At 39.9% G+C, this 18,957-nt stretch overlaps 3 protein-coding genes and 1 non-coding gene across 5 annotated transcripts; 3 read left to right on the forward strand and 1 right to left on the reverse strand.

The window, feature by feature from the left end:
- Positions 1-1,294: 1,294 nt before the first annotated feature.
- On the forward strand, positions 1,295-7,212 carry LOC117298749 (arylacetamide deacetylase-like). Its single transcript, XM_033782069.1, is given in 6 exon segments — positions 1,295-1,441; positions 2,425-2,659; positions 3,465-3,528; positions 4,240-5,070; positions 5,392-5,422; positions 6,826-7,212. Coding segments are annotated over 6 exon segments (1,695 nt in total).
- On the reverse strand, positions 5,263-5,336 carry Trnak-uuu. The gene has a single exon. It is a non-coding gene; the product is annotated as a tRNA-Lys (tRNA).
- A 1,363-nt stretch (positions 7,213-8,575) lies between the features above and the next one.
- LOC117298535 (neutral cholesterol ester hydrolase 1-like) lies at positions 8,576-12,716 on the forward strand. Of its 2 annotated transcripts, none has more exons than XM_033781841.1 (5): positions 8,576-8,707; positions 9,974-10,127; positions 10,505-10,727; positions 10,962-11,025; positions 11,655-12,716. In XM_033781841.1, the coding sequence occupies exons 2-5, from the start codon at positions 9,993-9,995 to the stop codon at positions 12,445-12,447; spliced, it is 1,215 nt and encodes a 404-aa protein (XP_033637732.1). In that variant the 5' UTR covers positions 8,576-8,707; positions 9,974-9,992; the 3' UTR covers positions 12,448-12,716. The 2 variants fall into 2 exon arrangements, with proteins under 2 accessions (XP_033637732.1, XP_033637731.1); XM_033781840.1 differs by lacking the exon at positions 8,576-8,707 and adding an exon at positions 8,932-9,059.
- Positions 12,717-15,046: 2,330 nt separating this feature from the next.
- On the forward strand, positions 15,047-18,807 carry LOC117298536 (neutral cholesterol ester hydrolase 1-like). Its single transcript, XM_033781842.1, has 5 exons — positions 15,047-15,295; positions 16,098-16,239; positions 16,743-16,962; positions 17,072-17,135; positions 17,539-18,807. The coding sequence occupies exons 2-5, from the start codon at positions 16,117-16,119 to the stop codon at positions 18,329-18,331; spliced, it is 1,200 nt and encodes a 399-aa protein (XP_033637733.1). The 5' UTR covers positions 15,047-15,295; positions 16,098-16,116; the 3' UTR covers positions 18,332-18,807.
- The last annotated feature ends 150 nt before the right edge of the window (positions 18,808-18,957 follow it).

Raw genomic sequence — 18,957 nt, forward strand, 5'->3', positions numbered from 1 at the left:
TAGCATTGTATTAAAGAATACATTTTGTACAAGTCGGAGAGGAGACTACATGAATCATAGACTTACGTAGGGAATGATGATACATCTGTGGCAACGTGACCGTTCCATTCACCAAAATAGGTAAGTAGAAGAAGAACAAAACTTATTCACAAACTTGTACTTCGATGTATTGATCATCAGCACCATCATCATAATTTCAATTCATTTCATTTCATGTATCTATTATGGTTGTGAAGTCAAGAACTCTCAGATAAGCGAACTTGGCCTTTTCGAGATAATGGCTGACACAGCGCTACAACATTACTAGGTTAATGTAAATATGTCTGTAGACACCCAAGCCAACCAGTGCACTCCTATAGTGTTCACCATAATATCTCAAGATAGCTTAAGGATAGAAGATGATTGTTTATGGTTTATGGTTTATTAAAAAACATTCAATAATTTGCGGTCCAATTTTCCAATGTTTCTGCAAAAAATACTAATCACTGTATATTGTTCATGGGTTTTTGTAAATGCACGCAATGTCATATAGCAGTGATGCAAGTGGTAACCATCTCCATTAAAATAATCTGCAACCTCCTAATGTAGAATATGATTTCAATTTGTTTGGCAAGACTGCATGGCTATACAACAGCTTTCAAAAAACTATGTTTGGAGTTTAAACACAAATGTTGTGCAAAATTTATATTTTGTTTAAAGGATCAAGTAACTTTTGACACAAGTATGCTCAATCTGTTTGTAGCATTCAAAGGCACACAATAATCTAAACATGTATTAGGATATACGTATACAAAAGTGGGTAGACAAATTTGTGTTGAAATTCTAAACACTGTGTTTACACAGTCCTAATTAATATTAATATTGCCGGTTTGTTATGACTTCCTAAAATAAATTAAATACTTCCGTTATAGAAGGCAAGGGTACCCTTATTTTCTACACCATGGTAAATTATTATGATCTGTCCTTAATTCGTTATTCATGGCTGGATTTACGCAACCGTTACATTATAAAGACGAGGTATAGTTCACTTTCAAGTGTGTGTGTGTGTGTACTGTAAACTTTATCTTAATTGATAGTGAAGTCACTATTACTAACCCCTGCTGCAGCGGTTCGGACATTTTTTGACTGCGCTCGAAAACTTTCGGGTGCTCTCGGCTCCAAAGTACACACACTGCCCTCTTTTACGGAAAAATATATGGCGCGACTTCATTCTTCAATCTCCAGACAGCTACAGTGGTTATTTTGTCATTTTTTCCCCAGGGGTTCGCCTCACAGAATGAAACACCGAACCAACATGGGAAGAAGTGCAACATTAGTCATCGTGGTGTTTGTGGGATCGATACTTGCAGCTCACTACCTTGATTCCCCGACTCCAGAGGGCTTAAAAAACCCTTGGAAATACCGATGTTTTGTGGGTGGCAAGAGAATGGTGACCGATATTGTAAGTTTCAATTAAACTCGTAACTTTTAAAAACAAATTAATTAAAGGAAATCGTCGTTGATGCTTTAGTTATTCATTCCTAATTGATAATCTATTCAATAATATGTTAAATTTGCCTCGGGGATAAAGAATATTAATTTTGGTTTTTACCCATACACCGATGTGTGTTAGCACTGCCTTCCTATGTTACTGTATACAGTGCTTATCACACATCAGTGTATGGGTAAAAACCAAAATCAACAATTTACTACTTCTTATGTGCCAATTAAAACGAAGAGTAGTCATGATCACTCCTAGGTCCGGTAGGATTTGAACCCGGGTCCAAGAGGTGGAAGGCGAGGTAAGACAGTATTACACCAACCTGACCACCCGACTCGAGTCGGTGACTTGGACTCAAGTCCAACGATCTCGAGTCGGAGACTTGACTTGACTTGGAAAAATAAAATGACTTCTGAGTTTACTTGACTTGAGTAGAAATGACTTGATTAATCCATCAACAAAATGAAGGGATCACTCAGAGGTCACGGGGTCACAAACATTGAAACAGTGGAAAATTGTATAGCTGTGAAAGAACGAACATTCAACATTATTGTGTTTTTGAACAATATGATTCAAAATGTGATTTGAATGAATGGATGCCAATTTAAAAAGGCACACTTTTATCTCAGTTTGATACAACTTTGTAGATGATTACTGTGGCATGGGCATAATTTGGTTTCCTTTTGTTACTAGTTTAAAGGTTCACCTAATCAACTACACTTTGCCTTCTCGAACTCAGCAAAGATAAACCATACACGAGGGTATAAGAATTGTACTTCAACCCCGAGTGTTTCAATTGACATTCCTGAACCATTGTTGGGGAGGTTCAAGTGGGTGTCGCTCGGCCTAGGCACCCTTCAACATATTTTGAGACTATGAAAAAAAAGATTGCAAGAAGATTTCAACAACATTTCGTCGATTTTGTTCCCTCTCTCATTTTACAGGCAAATTTCCTGTCTCTCTTGACATCTTCACCCTTCATAAGGAATTTTCGAAACCTGATGGACTTTTTGGTTCAACCTACCCCGTTTGAAGTGGACGGGTCCAACATCCGGGCAACTATAACACACTTTAACGGGGTCAAAGTTCGACTTTACCAACCAATCAACCGGAAGCCTGGTACTTTGGGGCCGGCGCTGGTGTTCACACACGGTGGTGCATTTTGTATTGGGAGTGCGTGTAAGTGATAGCTCATTGAACAGATTTGAAGTCATCAAACGCATCAGACAAAATCATTTATTGTTAGTAATTAATTTACATGATTGCATCTCTTGCCAAAAGAAAAACATTCAACAAAACAAATGGCGTTTAGAAGAACATCAGAGAAATACACTAAAACTATCTCGTCAGCTAAGAGTAGAAATGACGAAGTCCCAATTTACTAATAAGAAAAGAAATGACTTATGAGACACAGAAAGACCCATTTAGCTTAAAGGACAAATGAGGATAGACTTTTTGTACGACAAAAAGACACAGTTTGTTCAGAACAGAAAACACTTTTAAGATACAGCAACTCAAAGGAGAAGGGACTCACAGGACATAGGAAGAGTAACTGAACAGAAAGAACAATTCAGACCTAAGACCCGGTCGGCTCAGAGCAAAAAGGACTGAAAATCTCTTAACAAGGTAAAAGAGTGAATATTACACTCTTTGTCGATTGGTGTCCGTGTCAGTTTTGCTCTTTTTGAGTGAAATTGGAACGAACTTCACTCTAATAAAAGGGAAAGTACCCGTCTTTCACTTAACAAATAAGATATGCCGCCATATGGCTTTTAAGACCCGGTCAGCTCTTAGTGTAAAGGATGAGCCCGATATTATTCAAATCGAATTGTCTTTGAGACAACACGGAGTCGAAACCTTTTCATGACTGTATTTTGCACAATCCACATAAAACGTATACATTACTTTCACTCAAAAGTTAGCATTTTGTCTGTTTTGGTCTCACATGGAATGAAAATTCATGTTTTATTTATGCGTTTTTCAGCTTCATATGATATGGTCACACGACGGATAGCTGAGGAGCTAGACTGTGTCGTTGTATCAATTGAGTAAGTATAAACTTCTTGATGTTGCACATTGTCGTTAGTTGTCGATAGTTGTCGTTGTAGTTGTCGTATTTGAAAGGAACATGTTGCCTTGGATCGGACGAGTTTGTCTATAAAAGCGTTTGTAACCGTTTGTTATAAAATACATTGGTTGGCAAGATGTTTTAAAAGTAGAATACAATGATCCACACAAACATGCCTCGAAATTGCACGGTTTTCCTTATACCTTGTCGACTAACACGGTCAGTCATTTATGGGAGTCACTTTGACTCCCACAAATGGCCGACCGTGTTAGTCGACGCAAAGTAAAAGGAAAACCACGCAATTTCGAGGCAAATTTGCGATAGCCAATCTCGCTCATACAAACATTGGTTTAACGTATGATTGTGGGTTGCACAAGTCAAAACACTGTATTTCAGAAACTATAAGTTGAATAATACTCTTATGTCAAGGTGGTGAAATCAGCAGTTATAGATAAGCCGGACTGACACCCATAAATTGTCGATGTAAGCCTGCAGTCTTATAACTTGACTTAGCCGTAGGCATGAGCCTCAGGTTGAAAATATGGAAAGTTTGAGCAGGAATTAAGGCTATGAGTCTATAGGGCGCCACAGATTTCCACAAAATCTAGATTTGAGAAAGTCTGTAATGAGCAGGGTTTCAAGAGTTATTTAAATATTTTGTGAAATGTTGTAATTTTATTCAACATTACAGTTACAGATTGGCCCCTGAGCATCCCTACCCAGCCGCTTACCACGACACACTCAACGCCTCCAAATGGTTCATAGACCACGCCCATGACTTCATGGTAGACCGTTCGCGAGTCGGCATCGCCGGAGACAGCGCTGGTGGAACGCTCGCCGCGGCCGTAGCGCACACGATACACGACGCCACGGACTATCCTGACTTCTCATTTCACGCTCTGATTTACCCATTCACGCAACTCCTGGACTCCCACACGCCTGCCACGGTCCTCTCCGAGCACCTCTTCGGCCAAGACGGGTCTATAGTCACGTGGAGGGAGGCGGCCATGTTTTGTAGCTTCTATTTACTCGGTCGCTCAGACCACAGATTTGAACAAGCCCTGCTCCAAAACAAACACATTTCTGCGGAGTTTCGATTGAGCAACGCGCCACAACTCCAATATGTAAACCATTCTCTGCTGCCATTGGACATGTGGATGGACTATGCATCTCAACCACTTACCACCGAAGATGCTCTAGAAGACATTTATACATGGACCAAATTCAAAGACATGATCCTCGACCCTAGAATTTTCCCGCTCATGAGGACTGATTTGAGTGGGTTACCGCCTGCCTTCGTATCAACCGTGGAGTACGACGCCGTGAGGGACCACGGGGCTTTCTACGCCGTGAGGCTCAGAGACGCGGGAACACCGGTGCGATGGGTTCATTACGACGGGGGATTTCACGGAGTTTTCGGTCCGTCTTGGCCGTTTGTTTTTAATGTCGGTGAAAAAATGTTCCAAGATTTTATAGCATTCGCCAAAGAGCATCTACAAATAGACATGGATATAAATACTTAGTAGATTGTAACTTTGCAAACATATTTTTTATATTATAGAAAAACAATGCAATTATTTTGAACTAAGAGGTCCACACAGTGCATAGGGACTTGAAACACTAGACGACACACATCCACATCTGGCTGTTTGAATGAGTTTTGTCCCGCAGCTGACAACTAATAAAAGTTATTTTTGGGGGTTGAACAAAGAATTGACTAGAGTGGGATTCGAACCAACGACCTCCGGATTAAACGTGCCGGCGCTCTACCAACTGAGCTATCTAGCCCTATATTGGCGGTGTCCCTATTTTGTCAATATCTTTGTTATATCTTTAATAAAAGTGAAAACTTCACTCTCTTTGCTTTCCGAGTGGTGTCTGTTTCGCTCCGTTTAGATTGAAAGTCAATTTGTATCACTCTTTTTGAGTGAAATTGGAACATACTTCACTCTAAATTTATTTGAAAGTACCCGCGTCTGACACTCATAAAACAGTTGTTTGCCATGCGGCTCTCATTACGGTATAATGGAAGACAAAACGGGTAGTTTTTTCACTCTCCCACAAAGAGACTAACTTTCTTTTAAACACCGGCTATATTTAAGGGGAAAGTACCTCATCAAAGACCTTGATTACTCCCAGACTATTATGGACTCTTAGAATTTGTATGGAATTATCTTTTCTTGACTAATAAGTTCTCAAAATTCATAAAATGTAATTCGTAACTTGTTTAAACTTCATCTTGGTGATGATTTGTTGTTTCTTTTTACTTTTGGTACAATTTTTTGTAAAGGTTATTTTGAACTTTGACAAATCATGTAGTTCAGACTACTGAAGAGAAAGATATTAAAAAAAAACCATTTTGTTCATTTTGATTAAGTTCAATATGATAATGTGACGGTCATAAAAATTATACCCCCACTGTTATTTTTATTGCACTTACTTATTATGTAACATTTAATTATTCAAGAGAAGCGCCCTCTCTTGGACAGCATTCCAATTTCGCGCGCTTCCGCCACCCTTATAATGATTCCAACGAAGACCTGACAACAAGTATTTTGTCTTCGTCTGTTTCAGGTAATAATCTGTTGGTTTATTTTCATACATTTTCCCTCTAAAATCATCATTCAATGTACACTATTGTAAACTGGTGTTTATCTTCAACCACTATTGATTCTATTTTTATTCATTTCGAGATTATTAGATATTTAATGGAATTGATTGATTGCCGGACTAAAGATTTGTCCCGGTTTAGTTTTCTGAATACAAGTTCATTATTTATTTGTTGAACTATACCCTTGTAGTTTATTTGACAAGAGTTGCTATTTATAAGTATTTGTTCTTTAAAACATTTCCGATCAGGAGCATCGGCCAAGTTTTATTTGCATTTAAGTTGTTGTTTTCCATCGATAATCAAGATGGCGCATGATGTGAAAATCACATGTCATGATCTTGAGACATACCTGTTTACTTAAAGCCGTTTACGATTTCATTTAAAACTGTTTGTACCTAAATACTGTTCTGTGATTATTTGTTTTATAAGTTAATTAAGATAATGATTCCAGCGAAGACCTGACAACATGTATTTTGTCTTCGTCTGTTTCAGGAAATAAAATAGTGCACCGAGTGTAAAGAAAACAACTTGCCGTTAGCTTCTATCCTTATACGACTCTCTTAAGTAATAGAGAGGGTCACAGTATAACATTTGTCCCGACTAAAGTCCTTCATAGTTTCTTCCTGATAAATTTCATGAAATCTTCGTCGCACACAACTCAACAAGCCAAGATGTCGCCGAAAATCTAAAAAATTGCTCTCACACGATTAGATCCCTGCTGAGTTTAAACAGAGTGGATATACAGCGCCACCAATGGTCGAGGGTGACCAGGCGTTGTACGAGGAGCTACATCCGGGTCTTATGAATCCTGACTTTGCTCCTCTTATGCGAGAAGATCTTCAAGGTCTACCGGAGGCGTACATCTTAAAGGCTCAATTTGATGTACTGCGAGATGAATGCATCATCTATGCTAAACGTCTTGAAGAGGCAGGTGTTAAAGTCACTTGGAAACACTACATGAATGGTTTCCACGGCATGTTTGGCCCACTCATCTCACCATCTGAGCTTGAGGCCAGCGAAGATTTCATGACATTTATCAGTAAGAATCTATGAAGGACTTTAATCGGGACAAATTTATATTATTATATTGAACTGACTTAAATTGAATTGAAATGGTTTATCAAAATGAACATCATTCACAGCCTGTATACTCAGTGAAATACGTACAAGAAAAACATTAAACTGCACCTAACAATCGGTAAAACGAAATACTACAAATCACCAAAACACCAAGAAGTTAAGAAACAGCTATTAAGAAAGAGTTATAAATCACATTTGAGAATTTGTAGCCAGTATTAGTCAACACGTGAAGAGTTGATCAAGATTGTTATAGTCCACAAACGTTGCTCTGGAAGAAATCATGATTTTTGATTTTATTTTCCCGTAAAATAATGATATGTGTTTAAAAGAAAGTTTCTCCCGTAAAAATGAAAACAAGTGAAAACCACTCGTTTTATCCGCTAGTGACCACTCTTGCAAAGAACCATATGGCGGATGGCAGACAACTCTATAGTGTGACAGACGGGGAAAGTTCAATTCGATTTAGAGTGAAGTTCGTTCCAATTTTCACACTTTCAACAGAGTGAAACTGACACCACTCGGACATGAGAGTGACATTTTCACCAGTAGTTGTCAGCTGGGACAAAACTCATCAAAACAGCCAGAGATTCTAATAAGACTAGAAGTTACAAACGCATGTATGAAAATCTGTTCAAATCCTGCCCCTTACAAGATTTAAATAAATTGGATGGAGGAATTTATTGGAAAAAAAGATTTACTATATCCGTTTGTTGTCTGAAGTAAAGTTTGTAGGGTTCGTATCGATACCAATGCATTCTGGGGCAAAAAGGAAATGGCGCGTCGATCATACAGCAGTGGGGAACGAGGTATCTGTCTGTCGTTAACAAAATCACGCCCAGAAAAAAAACACTCCCGAAAATATTCCAAACCGTTCCAAGTTTTAATACCTAAATAGTATCGAAACTCCTCAAAAGTTGAAGCACATAAATGGCAAATACTTTTAGGCTCACTGATTCCACCTTGCATGGTGCCAAAAAGTTCACGCACGATGTTTCAAAATGTTGCTCATGATGTGAGATCCCTAAAACCGTCGCGTTTTGCCCTTTTGGTTTGACTGCGTGGTTTTTCATTGCTCCAATTCACCTTTTTTCACTGTCTATACAGAAGAGGGACGTGGCTACAACCTATTAAAAAAAAATGTTTTTGACATGTACAGTGTACATGCACACCATTTCAGGCTGCTTGCATTGTACATGCGCACCGTTGCAGGCTGTACATACTACAGTATGTACATGATGCGCACTGTTAGGTTTGTATTGTACTCAACTACCTTGACCCGCAAAACAAAATACCCCAACTGTTTACATTTAATACCGTGCTGTGAATGATTGTACTAATCCTGCTGTTGTGTGAAAAGTATGACCCTCGATTATTTCCCGCAAACACAAAATCATTGCCTCCTGAAAGGGTGACCAAAATTCGCCTGTTGCTCTATTTGCTGAATCCGATTACTTCAGCTGAATACAAGGTAAGTTGATTGATTCATTCCCATTATTTGTGACTACACCCGGAACTACAACAATTGGAGTTGTTCAAGAAGAAGGATCTGTAGTGACCTAAATCGCCAATACACATTTAGTGTTTTTTTTTGTTATTGTTGTTGCATTTGGCACGCCATACAGCTACATGTACTGCACTTTGACTTCACTGTGCAAAGAGTTACATGTACTGTACACAATTAATTGTGAACACTTTTGAATTCTGTGGATTGGAATTGGTGTTCATCGTACCGTGCTACGGTCGGCGTTTTAACCTGTAGTGTAGCACTCCAGTCTTCAGGACCTCGACTTTTCTCCGTCCCGGTGTGCAGATATTAAGTGGTGAGTTATTAGACATCCTTCTAAAGTAGTTTTGACTGATTACTACAGACCCATGAGTCTACCAATATAGTGCATGCATGGTGCATGTAACGAGGAAAAGTTTCCGTATGGCGCCACCACTTTTTCATTCGCAATAAAATAATATAGTATCTAATTTACCTGATTGATAAATCCCTTTTTGTAAAAATGAGTGAAAAAATGGTGGCGCCATACGGAAAGTTATCCCATATTGTTTGTACCCTTTGTGTTTTTAGGGCCTAGGACAGAAATATATATTGTCGATTTTGATTTCTTATAATAATATACGTCAGCAATTCTCTGGTGCGACTCCTGTTCTGAACATAACAACCACCATCAGAAACAATAATAAAATTCGATCGCGTAATAATTGAAGCGGGCCTCGGTTTGTATAACTATGACCTTTTATGTGCATAAACAGGCCTGTGTAAAATTGTGTTTTGTTATCGGTAATGTAATTGATTAGTTTTCGTCTGAAGGCTTACTCTTGTAAAAAGAATCGTTTTGCGTTTCAGCTTTTCACTTAGATTGTAATTCTCCTGCTTCAATTCCTGAAGATGAGCAGAGTGTACTGTTTGAAACGTCGAGACCAAACCGGCTCTTTTTAGAGCCAACAAATCCTCAAAATATATACTATACATGGTTGTACGTACCCGCAAGTTTATTGTAATAGTATTTATTAACTTATTTTTCACACCATGTAAAGTTTCAAACACCATTTTCGAACCTAATCTGCTGATCATAACGTACACCTGGAACTCGAGTCTCGTGCTCTTAACGGCTTTGCCACGACACGTGTCAACATTTTCATAAAATGTTCACATCATTCGAGGATTGTCCAGCCTGTTATTGTTGTTAACACCTAGGGCTATAACGTTTTTCTTTTGCTATTTCAGGTAAACTAGTGCAGCCGCCATGATACTAAATATTTTACTCTTGTCTGTGCTTGTGTCTGCACTGGCGGTGATTGTGTACGTCGTCCTACTACCTGTACCAGAGGGACTAGAAAACCCATGGAAACTCAAGATGTTAACAGTCACTATGAAAGTGGTGAGTATTGCCATAACTCTACAAAATATCAGACCCCTTGCACATGACGTCACACTGTGAAACAGCGCCCTCACTGAGGCAAAAAGAGGCAGATCATTGGACGACCAGCCTTGGTGCGTATACAAAGAATGTGCACATGACCTCAAAACAGCCGCGCTGCGCTTAAAGGGTTCCATGCTTAATTTGGGTCTCCACACCTTATTTATTGTCTATGAAACAATGGCAGACTTGCAAGATGTCTCTGAAGGTGTTTCGTGTACATGATAGCACTTATAAAACTCTTAGCAAACTTTGAAGAACAACAAAAAAACGCGTATACTGTGACCCGCTTTCAAATAAAACAAAATTTAACTGGTCATCAAATTATTTCTTTTCAGATGTTTTTTCTTGGGGACTATTTTCCGTCGACAATGGCGAAATATCTCGACGAGCGTTCCCGGCCTGGCATGCGTGAGAAGGGTCCAAACGTTCCCTACACAGACACCATGTTTGATGGGGTACTCGTGCGGGTATTTGACGATCAAAAGACCGGGGAGATTTCCACCAAGCGCCCGGCGATCGTTTTTTATCATGGTGGTGGCTGGCGATTCGGCCACATCGGTGAGTATTTCGCTGCGGCTGTAGATTTGAAATTAATAATCACTTTGATAATAATTATTCATGAAAGCAAAGTGATACTTTTGGGGACTCTTGGAGGCAGCAGACTTCGATTCAATTCAAGACCCCCGCAAAGATAAGTCACTCTGATGTAAAAGAAAAATAAATGTTTTTATTTTGTTAGAGCTTTAAAAATTTTGTTTGAAATTTGTTTAAATTTTTATTTGTTATCTTTAGACATGCATCACGCAATACTCTCCGTGTTTGCGAGAACTTTGGGTGTTGTTATCATCAATGTTGAGTAAGTACAGTTTACTGCACAGCTTTACACCAAACCTTTGAAAATATTTTCAAAAATGTTTATAATTATACAAAATATTAGTAATTTTTTCAGAAAGTAAAAACAGATAAGTTTTAAGTTGTGAACAATAACGTTCAAAAGTCAATCAAACCAGCATTTTGTTATTTTTTTTTCTAAGAACCAAGATCACCATATTTGGTTAGAAGTATACCACTATACAGAGTATTGCAACTGTCTTGATAATTTCATTGATAATCTATAACTTATACCCCCCAATCCAGTAGACTTGTAGAAAGGTCGTTAATTGTCTATCGCGGTGAGACACTCGAGTCGTGGTGGTGGCGTAATATAATTATCAGGTTTCCGCGATCGAACACTGCTCTCGCGAGACCATTGCTCTCCCGCAAAGCTGCTGTCTGCCTTTTAACAGGGGCCGATGCATCCTCGCAATACAGCCAGTGTCGCGGGAATCGCGGAGATTCGGGACGCAGTCACCGCGACAGACATCTACCGACCCAGCTGCATCTTGACCATCGGAGCAATGCCGTTGTTCCTCGTTGAAAATCTGTCCCATGAAATACTAAATCCGGCATGTATGAATAAAGAGACCTTTTCTTTAAATCTTTTAGATACCGTTTGGCCCCGAAGTACGTTTTCCCCGCTGCCATAGATGACTGTACAACAGCTACAGTTGCTTTCTTACGTCGCCTTGAAGAGTTCACTGTCGACCCAGCTAGAGTTGCTATCATGGGTGACAGTGCTGGAGGAAACCTTGCTGCAGCTGTTGCTCAGAGGTTGACCTTTGATCCGAAGTATGAGGGGTTACCCAAGCTGAAATTGCAGGTGATGATCTACCCTGCTTTGCAGGCGTTTGACTTTCAGCTTCCGTCGTACCAGCAGAATGGCGGTTATTCCACTATAGTTCTGGACGGTTATATGATGGTTGCGTTCTGGGTAATCTACCTTAACAACAAACCACATCTTACAAGTGCAATGCTACAAAACAAGCACACAACTCAACAAGCCAAAATGTCGCCGAAAATCAAAAAGCTGCTCTCACACGATTATATCCCTGCTGAGTTTAAACAGAGTGGATATACAGCGCCACCAATGGTCGAGGGTGACCAGGCGTTGTACGAGGAGCTACATCCGGGTCTTATGAATCCTGACTTTGCTCCTCTTATGCGAGAAGATCTTCAAGGTCTACCGGAGGCGTACATCTTAACGGCTCAGTTTGATGTACTGCGAGATGATGGCATCATCTATGCTAAACGTCTTGAAGAGGCAGGCGTTAAAGTCACTTGGAAACACTACAAGAAAGGCTTCCACGGCATGTGTGGTCACAAAGATAGCCCATTCACCTCACCAACTGGAGTTGAGGCCACCGAAGATCTCATGGAATTTATTCGGAAAAATCTTTAAAGGACTACCGACCATAAGAGGGGGGATCAGATTTTGGGGGGGGTTGGAAAGATTATCACCCACACACTTTGTGCAAAAAATTGTACACACACACATAGCTACCCAGTTCTAACTTCTAATAGATTGGGGCCATTTTTTTGTAGCAGGCTTCCAGATGGAGCCTTCACACAATGTGTATAATTCTTAGTGTTACTCCCTCACTAGTCTTGGTGCAAGACGTTTCTCTTTTCACTTTCACGCACACCGCGGCCAATTCACCAACCGCACCGACTCACCTGACTTAGTCCACTCACCGCCCCGGCCGGACGTTTCTCCGGGGCGGTGAGTGGACTAGTCAGGTGAGTCAGTGCGGGTGCGCGCGCTGTCGGTGAATTGGCCGCAGTGTGCCTAAAAGGGAAACGAGAAACGTCTTGCACCAAGACTACTCCCTCACATAAGGGTTGTCATCTCATTTCATTACAAAGTTACAAACAAGTGACTTTAGTAAAAGTCCATCAACAAAGTATTACTAAGAGTTTATCATGATGTTTACCGCGGTAGTGCCTGACATAAAACTTGTGTTTAGAAAGTAGGTTTAGCCAACAGATGACGGTATAAACAAAGCAGATCTGATCTATAGAATGATTTGTACAAAAAAGAGTAAATATTTTTTACAGCAATACATTTAACTGAAAAGTTGGTAGTAGTCGTAGCGTATGTATAGACAACTGAGTCATCCTGTCACTAAATTACCAGTCTTTCATAAAATCTTTGTAGTTAAAGGCCGTGAACACTATTGGTAATTGTCAAAGACAAGCCTCCACAGTTGGTGTATCTCAACATATGCATAAAATAATGAACCTGTGAAAATTTGAGCTCAATCGGTCATCGAACTTGCGAGATATGAATGAACACCCTTGTCACACGAAGGTGTGTGCGTTTAGATGGTTGATTTCGAGACCTCAAGTTCTAAATCTGAGGTCTCGAAATCAAATTCGTGGAAAATTACTTCTTTCTCGAAAACTTACTGTGGCACTTCAGAGGGTGTCGTTTCTCACAATGTTTTATACCATCAACATCTCCCTATTACTCGTCACCAAGAAAGGTTTTATGCTAATAATTATTTTGAGTAATTACCAATAGTGTCCACTGCCTTTAAAAGTCTTGATACGTTTTTTTTTTTTTTTTTTTTCTTTTTTAAATGTAACCAAAATATTATGCAATTAATAAATCTACAACCCGGCTCACTGCACTGTCCTTAGGTGACCTCAACCCTCCACTATCCTCCACTCTTATGCCTTTTCACATCAACATGTTTAAGAGATTTTCTTTGGGTCTATACCGTCCTCAATCATCAGCAAACGATTTCGGGGAGAAACAACGTCCGGACTTAAAAGACGCTGGACACTATTGGTAATTGTAAAGACCAGTATTCTCACTTGATGTATCTCAACATATGCAGGTCTTTTATTTTGTAAGACACTGAACACTATTGGTAATTGTAAAGACCAGTCTTCTCACTTGATGTATCTCAACATATGCAGGTCTGTTATTTTGTAACTTTTAATGTATTTTTGTAACGAAGCCAACCCGATTTGGTTGCAAATAAAATGATGATCATTGTGACATAACAACCAAATTGAATGCTTAATGTAAAATATTCAATAATAATCAAATCAAAAGTTTTGAATTTTGTTTAAAAAAAACACCAGAAAAATTCCCAAACTTGATCCCACAACCATGCCAAGCCAACTCCTTAAGTTGAAGCACAAAAAAATAACCAAGGGTCAGGGCTAGTGCTATCTGCATGGCCCAAAAACGTTATAGCGCAGGGATGTCCCTGCCACCAATACTCACATGTGAGCCAACCAAACTCCAGAAAGGCACACAAATGAACACATTTTGAACAGTCGGGGTCAATCGTCTGGCTATGGCTTTTGTTGCGCTAGCCATAGCCATACAATTTGTTCGTTATGAATAGTATATCACAATTTGGATACTTTCTCCACAGTTTGCACGTGCATTATGTGTACACACATGTTCATGCGACGATGCGCGTGTTCATGCACACCGTTGCATGCTATAAAAGTGTACATGTACATGTACATGCGCACCGTTGCAGGCTGTACATGTATATACGTATTGTACTACGACCCGAACCACAAAAGAAGACCACCAAAAAAACGAACTGTATGCATTGTACCTATCAGTACTAGATGATTGAACCGATTATGTTTGACAAAAAAGTGTGACCCTTAATTTCTCGCATACACGAAATATCATTGACTATCGAAGCCCGCCGACCTTACGCGACACTAGACTTGATTCAAGTCCCGTTTTCGTGCTGAGAGGTCCCTCATAAGCATTATGTAGTCTTGGTTCCAAGACCATTGGTGGTGTTGCGCGGTCACACACAACCAACGTTCCGATTATGCACGGCAAAAACTGTACACGCTTGTAATGAACGAACGCTAGCGGGCGCTCTGTTTCTCTGATTTAGATCTCCCCAGCACATGGTGAGATCATAGAGCTATGGTGAGATCTAAATCAGAGAAACAGAGCGCCCGCTAGCGTTCGTTCATTACAAGCGTGTACAGTTTTTGCCGTGCATAATCGGAACGTTGGTTGTGTGTGACCGCGCATGCAACACCAATGGTCTTGGAACCAAGACTAAAGCATATGCGCCATTAATTGAGGTCCCGAGAATTGAACAGATTGGGGGAATGCAGAGCATCACAAAACAATAGTTTGCTGGCGATAGCACGGGATTTGGGCTTGAGTCAAGTCTAGCGCGACAACGGCTCTAGCTAAAGGCCTACACACACTACTCCATTGCTGAATCCGATTTAATACTTGCTCAAAATACAAGGTAAGATATACGCTATAGCTATAGATCTATCGCCTACCATCTTTTTGAGTATTTTTTTCTGAAGGCTACGACAGACTGATCATTGTCAATTTTATGTTTTACCTATGTAAGATAATTTCCTGATTGGTACACAGTATTCCCTGATGTATTCGAGTGCTGTACTATCACTAAAGCACGACAACAATAGTGACAATCCGATCGCCCGTAATAATAAACATGAATAATAATATTAATTTGTATAAACCTTGACCTTGTGCATAAACAGGCCTTCGTAAAATTGTGTTTTGTTGTCGGTAATGTGAATTGATTAGTTTTAGTCTGTATACTCAGACTTTTTAATACTCTGTGTATCTATGGGACTAATAAAATAATTTTTGTTTGCAAGTGCAATTATTTATCAGAATTGAGCTCATGGTACTGTATCGTGTGTTTTGTGTTTAGAATCCTTTGTATTCTGTCTGGTATTTCTTAGGGGGAAAAAACACATTTTTATGAGCGCCATCCTCCACGATAAATATGTTCATCTGAAAACAGCGTTTTGAAAGGCAAGACAAGGCAATTGAAGTGTATCGCAGGTACATCGCTGAAGGATATGACCGGGACTCGAACCGAAGCTGATCAGAATTAACAGCAGAAGAGCTTGAGTCGAGTCTGGTGTTCATTATAACCGCTTTCGCCACAATTCACGTGTCAACACTTTCAGCAACAAGTTTAAAACACATACTCCAGAATACTTGTTCAGGCTCTTATTGTTTTGAACACTAAAGCTATACTGGGTTTTTTTCTCGGTTTTTTTCCCCAGGTAAATTAGTGCAGCCGCCATGATCAAACAGATTTTACTGGTGTCTGCACTGGCAGTGGTGGCGTACATCGTCCTACTACCCGTACCACAGGAAATAGAAAAACCATGGACACTGAAGATGATAACACTGGTTATGAAAGTGGTGAGTCTCAACTCAATGGAGGAACCCTCCTCCATGCTCAACTCTAACAACAACTTAACCCTTGCACATGACGTCATGAGTTTGAAACAGCGCGCGACCTCTCTAGGCTCACTGGGGAAACAAGAGGCATGACCTGAACATCTGACGTCACATCGTGTATTTTGAAGATTGCAAAACTTACACGATTTGAAGATGATAGTAGCTAGAAAGTCATCCCATGAGGCGCCAATTGTTTTAGCATGCCCAACGTAATTACCAGTGTATTTACCAACTTTTCTATTAAAAAACATAGATTTTTACTTTTTTTCCTCGTAAATTGACAACAAATGAAGCTGAAACTTCTACATGTGAAATAACATACGTTATTACATACATGTTCATTCACAGCGAGTAGGGATTCATGTCATGGCAAAATAACTTCAAAAATAACAAAATTTACGTATCAATACCTCTTAAAATAAAACAAAACGTAATTTAATGGTCATAAAAATATTTCTTTGTAGATGTTTTTCATTGGGAACTCCTTCCCGTCGACAATGAAGAAACTCGACGAGCGTTTTCGACCTGGAATGCGTGAGAAGGGTCCAAACGTTCCCTACACAGACACCGAGTTTGACGGGGTACTCGTTCGAGTATTTGATGATCAAAAGACTGGGGAGATTTCCACCAAGCGCCCGGCGATCGTTTTCTACCACGGTGGTGGCTGGCGACTCGGCCACATCGGTGAGTATTTCGCTGCGGCTGTAGATTTGAAATTAATAATCACTTTGATAATAATTATTCATGAATTTCTTTTGAAATTGTTCTAAAATGTTTTATTTGTTAACTTTAGACATGCAACACGGGTTGCTCTCGGAGTACGCGAGAACTTTGGGTGTTGTGATCGTCTCTGTCGAGTAAGTACAGTTAAAACTGCACAAACTTTCACAAAAAACTTTGAAATAATCGTCCAAAATGTTGTATTTTCAAAATTGAATATAATATCACTTATTTTATGCATTAACTGAAAGAGAAGAGTTGAAACAGACAAGTTTGAAGTTGTCAACAATATAGTTTGAAAATCAATAAAACCTGCATTTTGTGAGGTTTTTTTTTCAACAAAAACAAAGAACACCGTATTTGGCTAGAAGTAGGCCTACATCAGCACTGAGCATTGCAACTGTCGTGGTAATTTGACTGATAAACTATGACTGAACCCCTCTCCCCATTGTAGCTGCACCTTTACCATTGGGGCAATGATGTTCATCGTTGAAAATCTCCTGAGCAACATAATGAAACATTTTTCTTTAAATCTTTTAGATACCGCTTGGCCCCAAAGTACATTTTCCCTGCTGCCATAGATGACTGTACAACAGCTACAGTTGCTTTCTTACGTCGCCTTGAAGAGTTCACTGTCGATCCAGCTAGAGTTGCTGTCATGGGTGACAGTGCTGGAGGAAACCTTGCTGCAGCTGTCGCTCAAAGGTTGACCTTTGACCCTAAGTATGAGGGGTTACCCAAGCTGAAACTGCAGGTATTGATTTACCCTGCCTTGCAGGCGTTTGATTTGCAGCTTCCATCGAGCCAGCAGAATGGCGACTACTCCACTTTAGTTCTGGACCGTTTGACGACAGTAGAATTCATGGCGATCTACCTCAACAACAAACCGCATCTTAAAACTGCAATATCGCAAAACAAGCACACAACTCGACAAGCGAAGATGTCACCTAAGATACAAAAGTTGCTCTCACACGATTATATCCCTGATGAGTTCAAACAGAGTGGCTATACAGCACCACCAGCAGTCGATGGCGACCATGAGTTGTACGAGGAGCTACATCCGGTTCTTATGAATCCAGACTTTGCTCCTCTTATGCGAGAAGATCTTCAAGGTCTACCGGAGGCGTACATCTTAACGGCTCAGTTTGATGTATTGCGAGATGATGGCATCATCTATGCTAAACGTCTTGAAGAGGCAGGCGTTAAAGTCACATGGAAAAACTACAAGAATGGCTTCCATGGCATGTTTGGACAACAAGACACTCCACTCAACTCACCATCTGGGATTGTGGCCGACGAAGATTTCATGAAATTTATCAGGGAAAATCTGTAATGGACTTAAAGGACTAACGTCTGCCAAAGAGGGGGTTCAGGTCCCGGGTAGACTTGTGGGTAACTCTTTAATGGTCTTACTGTGCTAGGTTCTCCCCCACTGCCAAATAAAAAAATGTTGGTATACCGGGGAGCCAATGAAAGTGGAGCCTTCACACATTGTGTAATTACTGGTGTTATACCCCCTCAAATAAAGGTTGTAATCTTTTTTAAGTAAAAAGACTGAATTAGTGAAAGTCCAGCTAAAATACTAAGATCTCACAAAGCTGTCAGAGTTATCATGATATTTAATGCAGTAGTGTCATAATTAAAACACGTGTTTAGAAAGTAGGTTTTTTAGCCAGCAGGTGACAGCAGGTTGTAACAAAGCATCATGTCTGATCTATAGAATGATGTACAAAGTAAATAAATTTTAAAACACAACTTTTTTTCCTTTTTGTATGCAAGTCGCCAGACACACAAGCCCTGAAGGCCACTTCAAGGTGTGGGCTACAATTATTTTTGTCCAGAGGACGTTGCCACCTGCTCCTAGGGCTGAAACGGGGTTACCCCTTTTACAGTCCATACGGATGTAGGCTTCAGTCAGTCTGAAGCCTGGCCGGTAGAGCAGAAAGCACTACCTCCCCA

Source organism: Asterias rubens, chromosome 13 (genome assembly GCF_902459465.1).
Source record: "Asterias rubens chromosome 13, eAstRub1.3, whole genome shotgun sequence".
Classification (NCBI taxonomy): Eukaryota; Metazoa; Echinodermata; class Asteroidea; order Forcipulatida; family Asteriidae; genus Asterias; species Asterias rubens.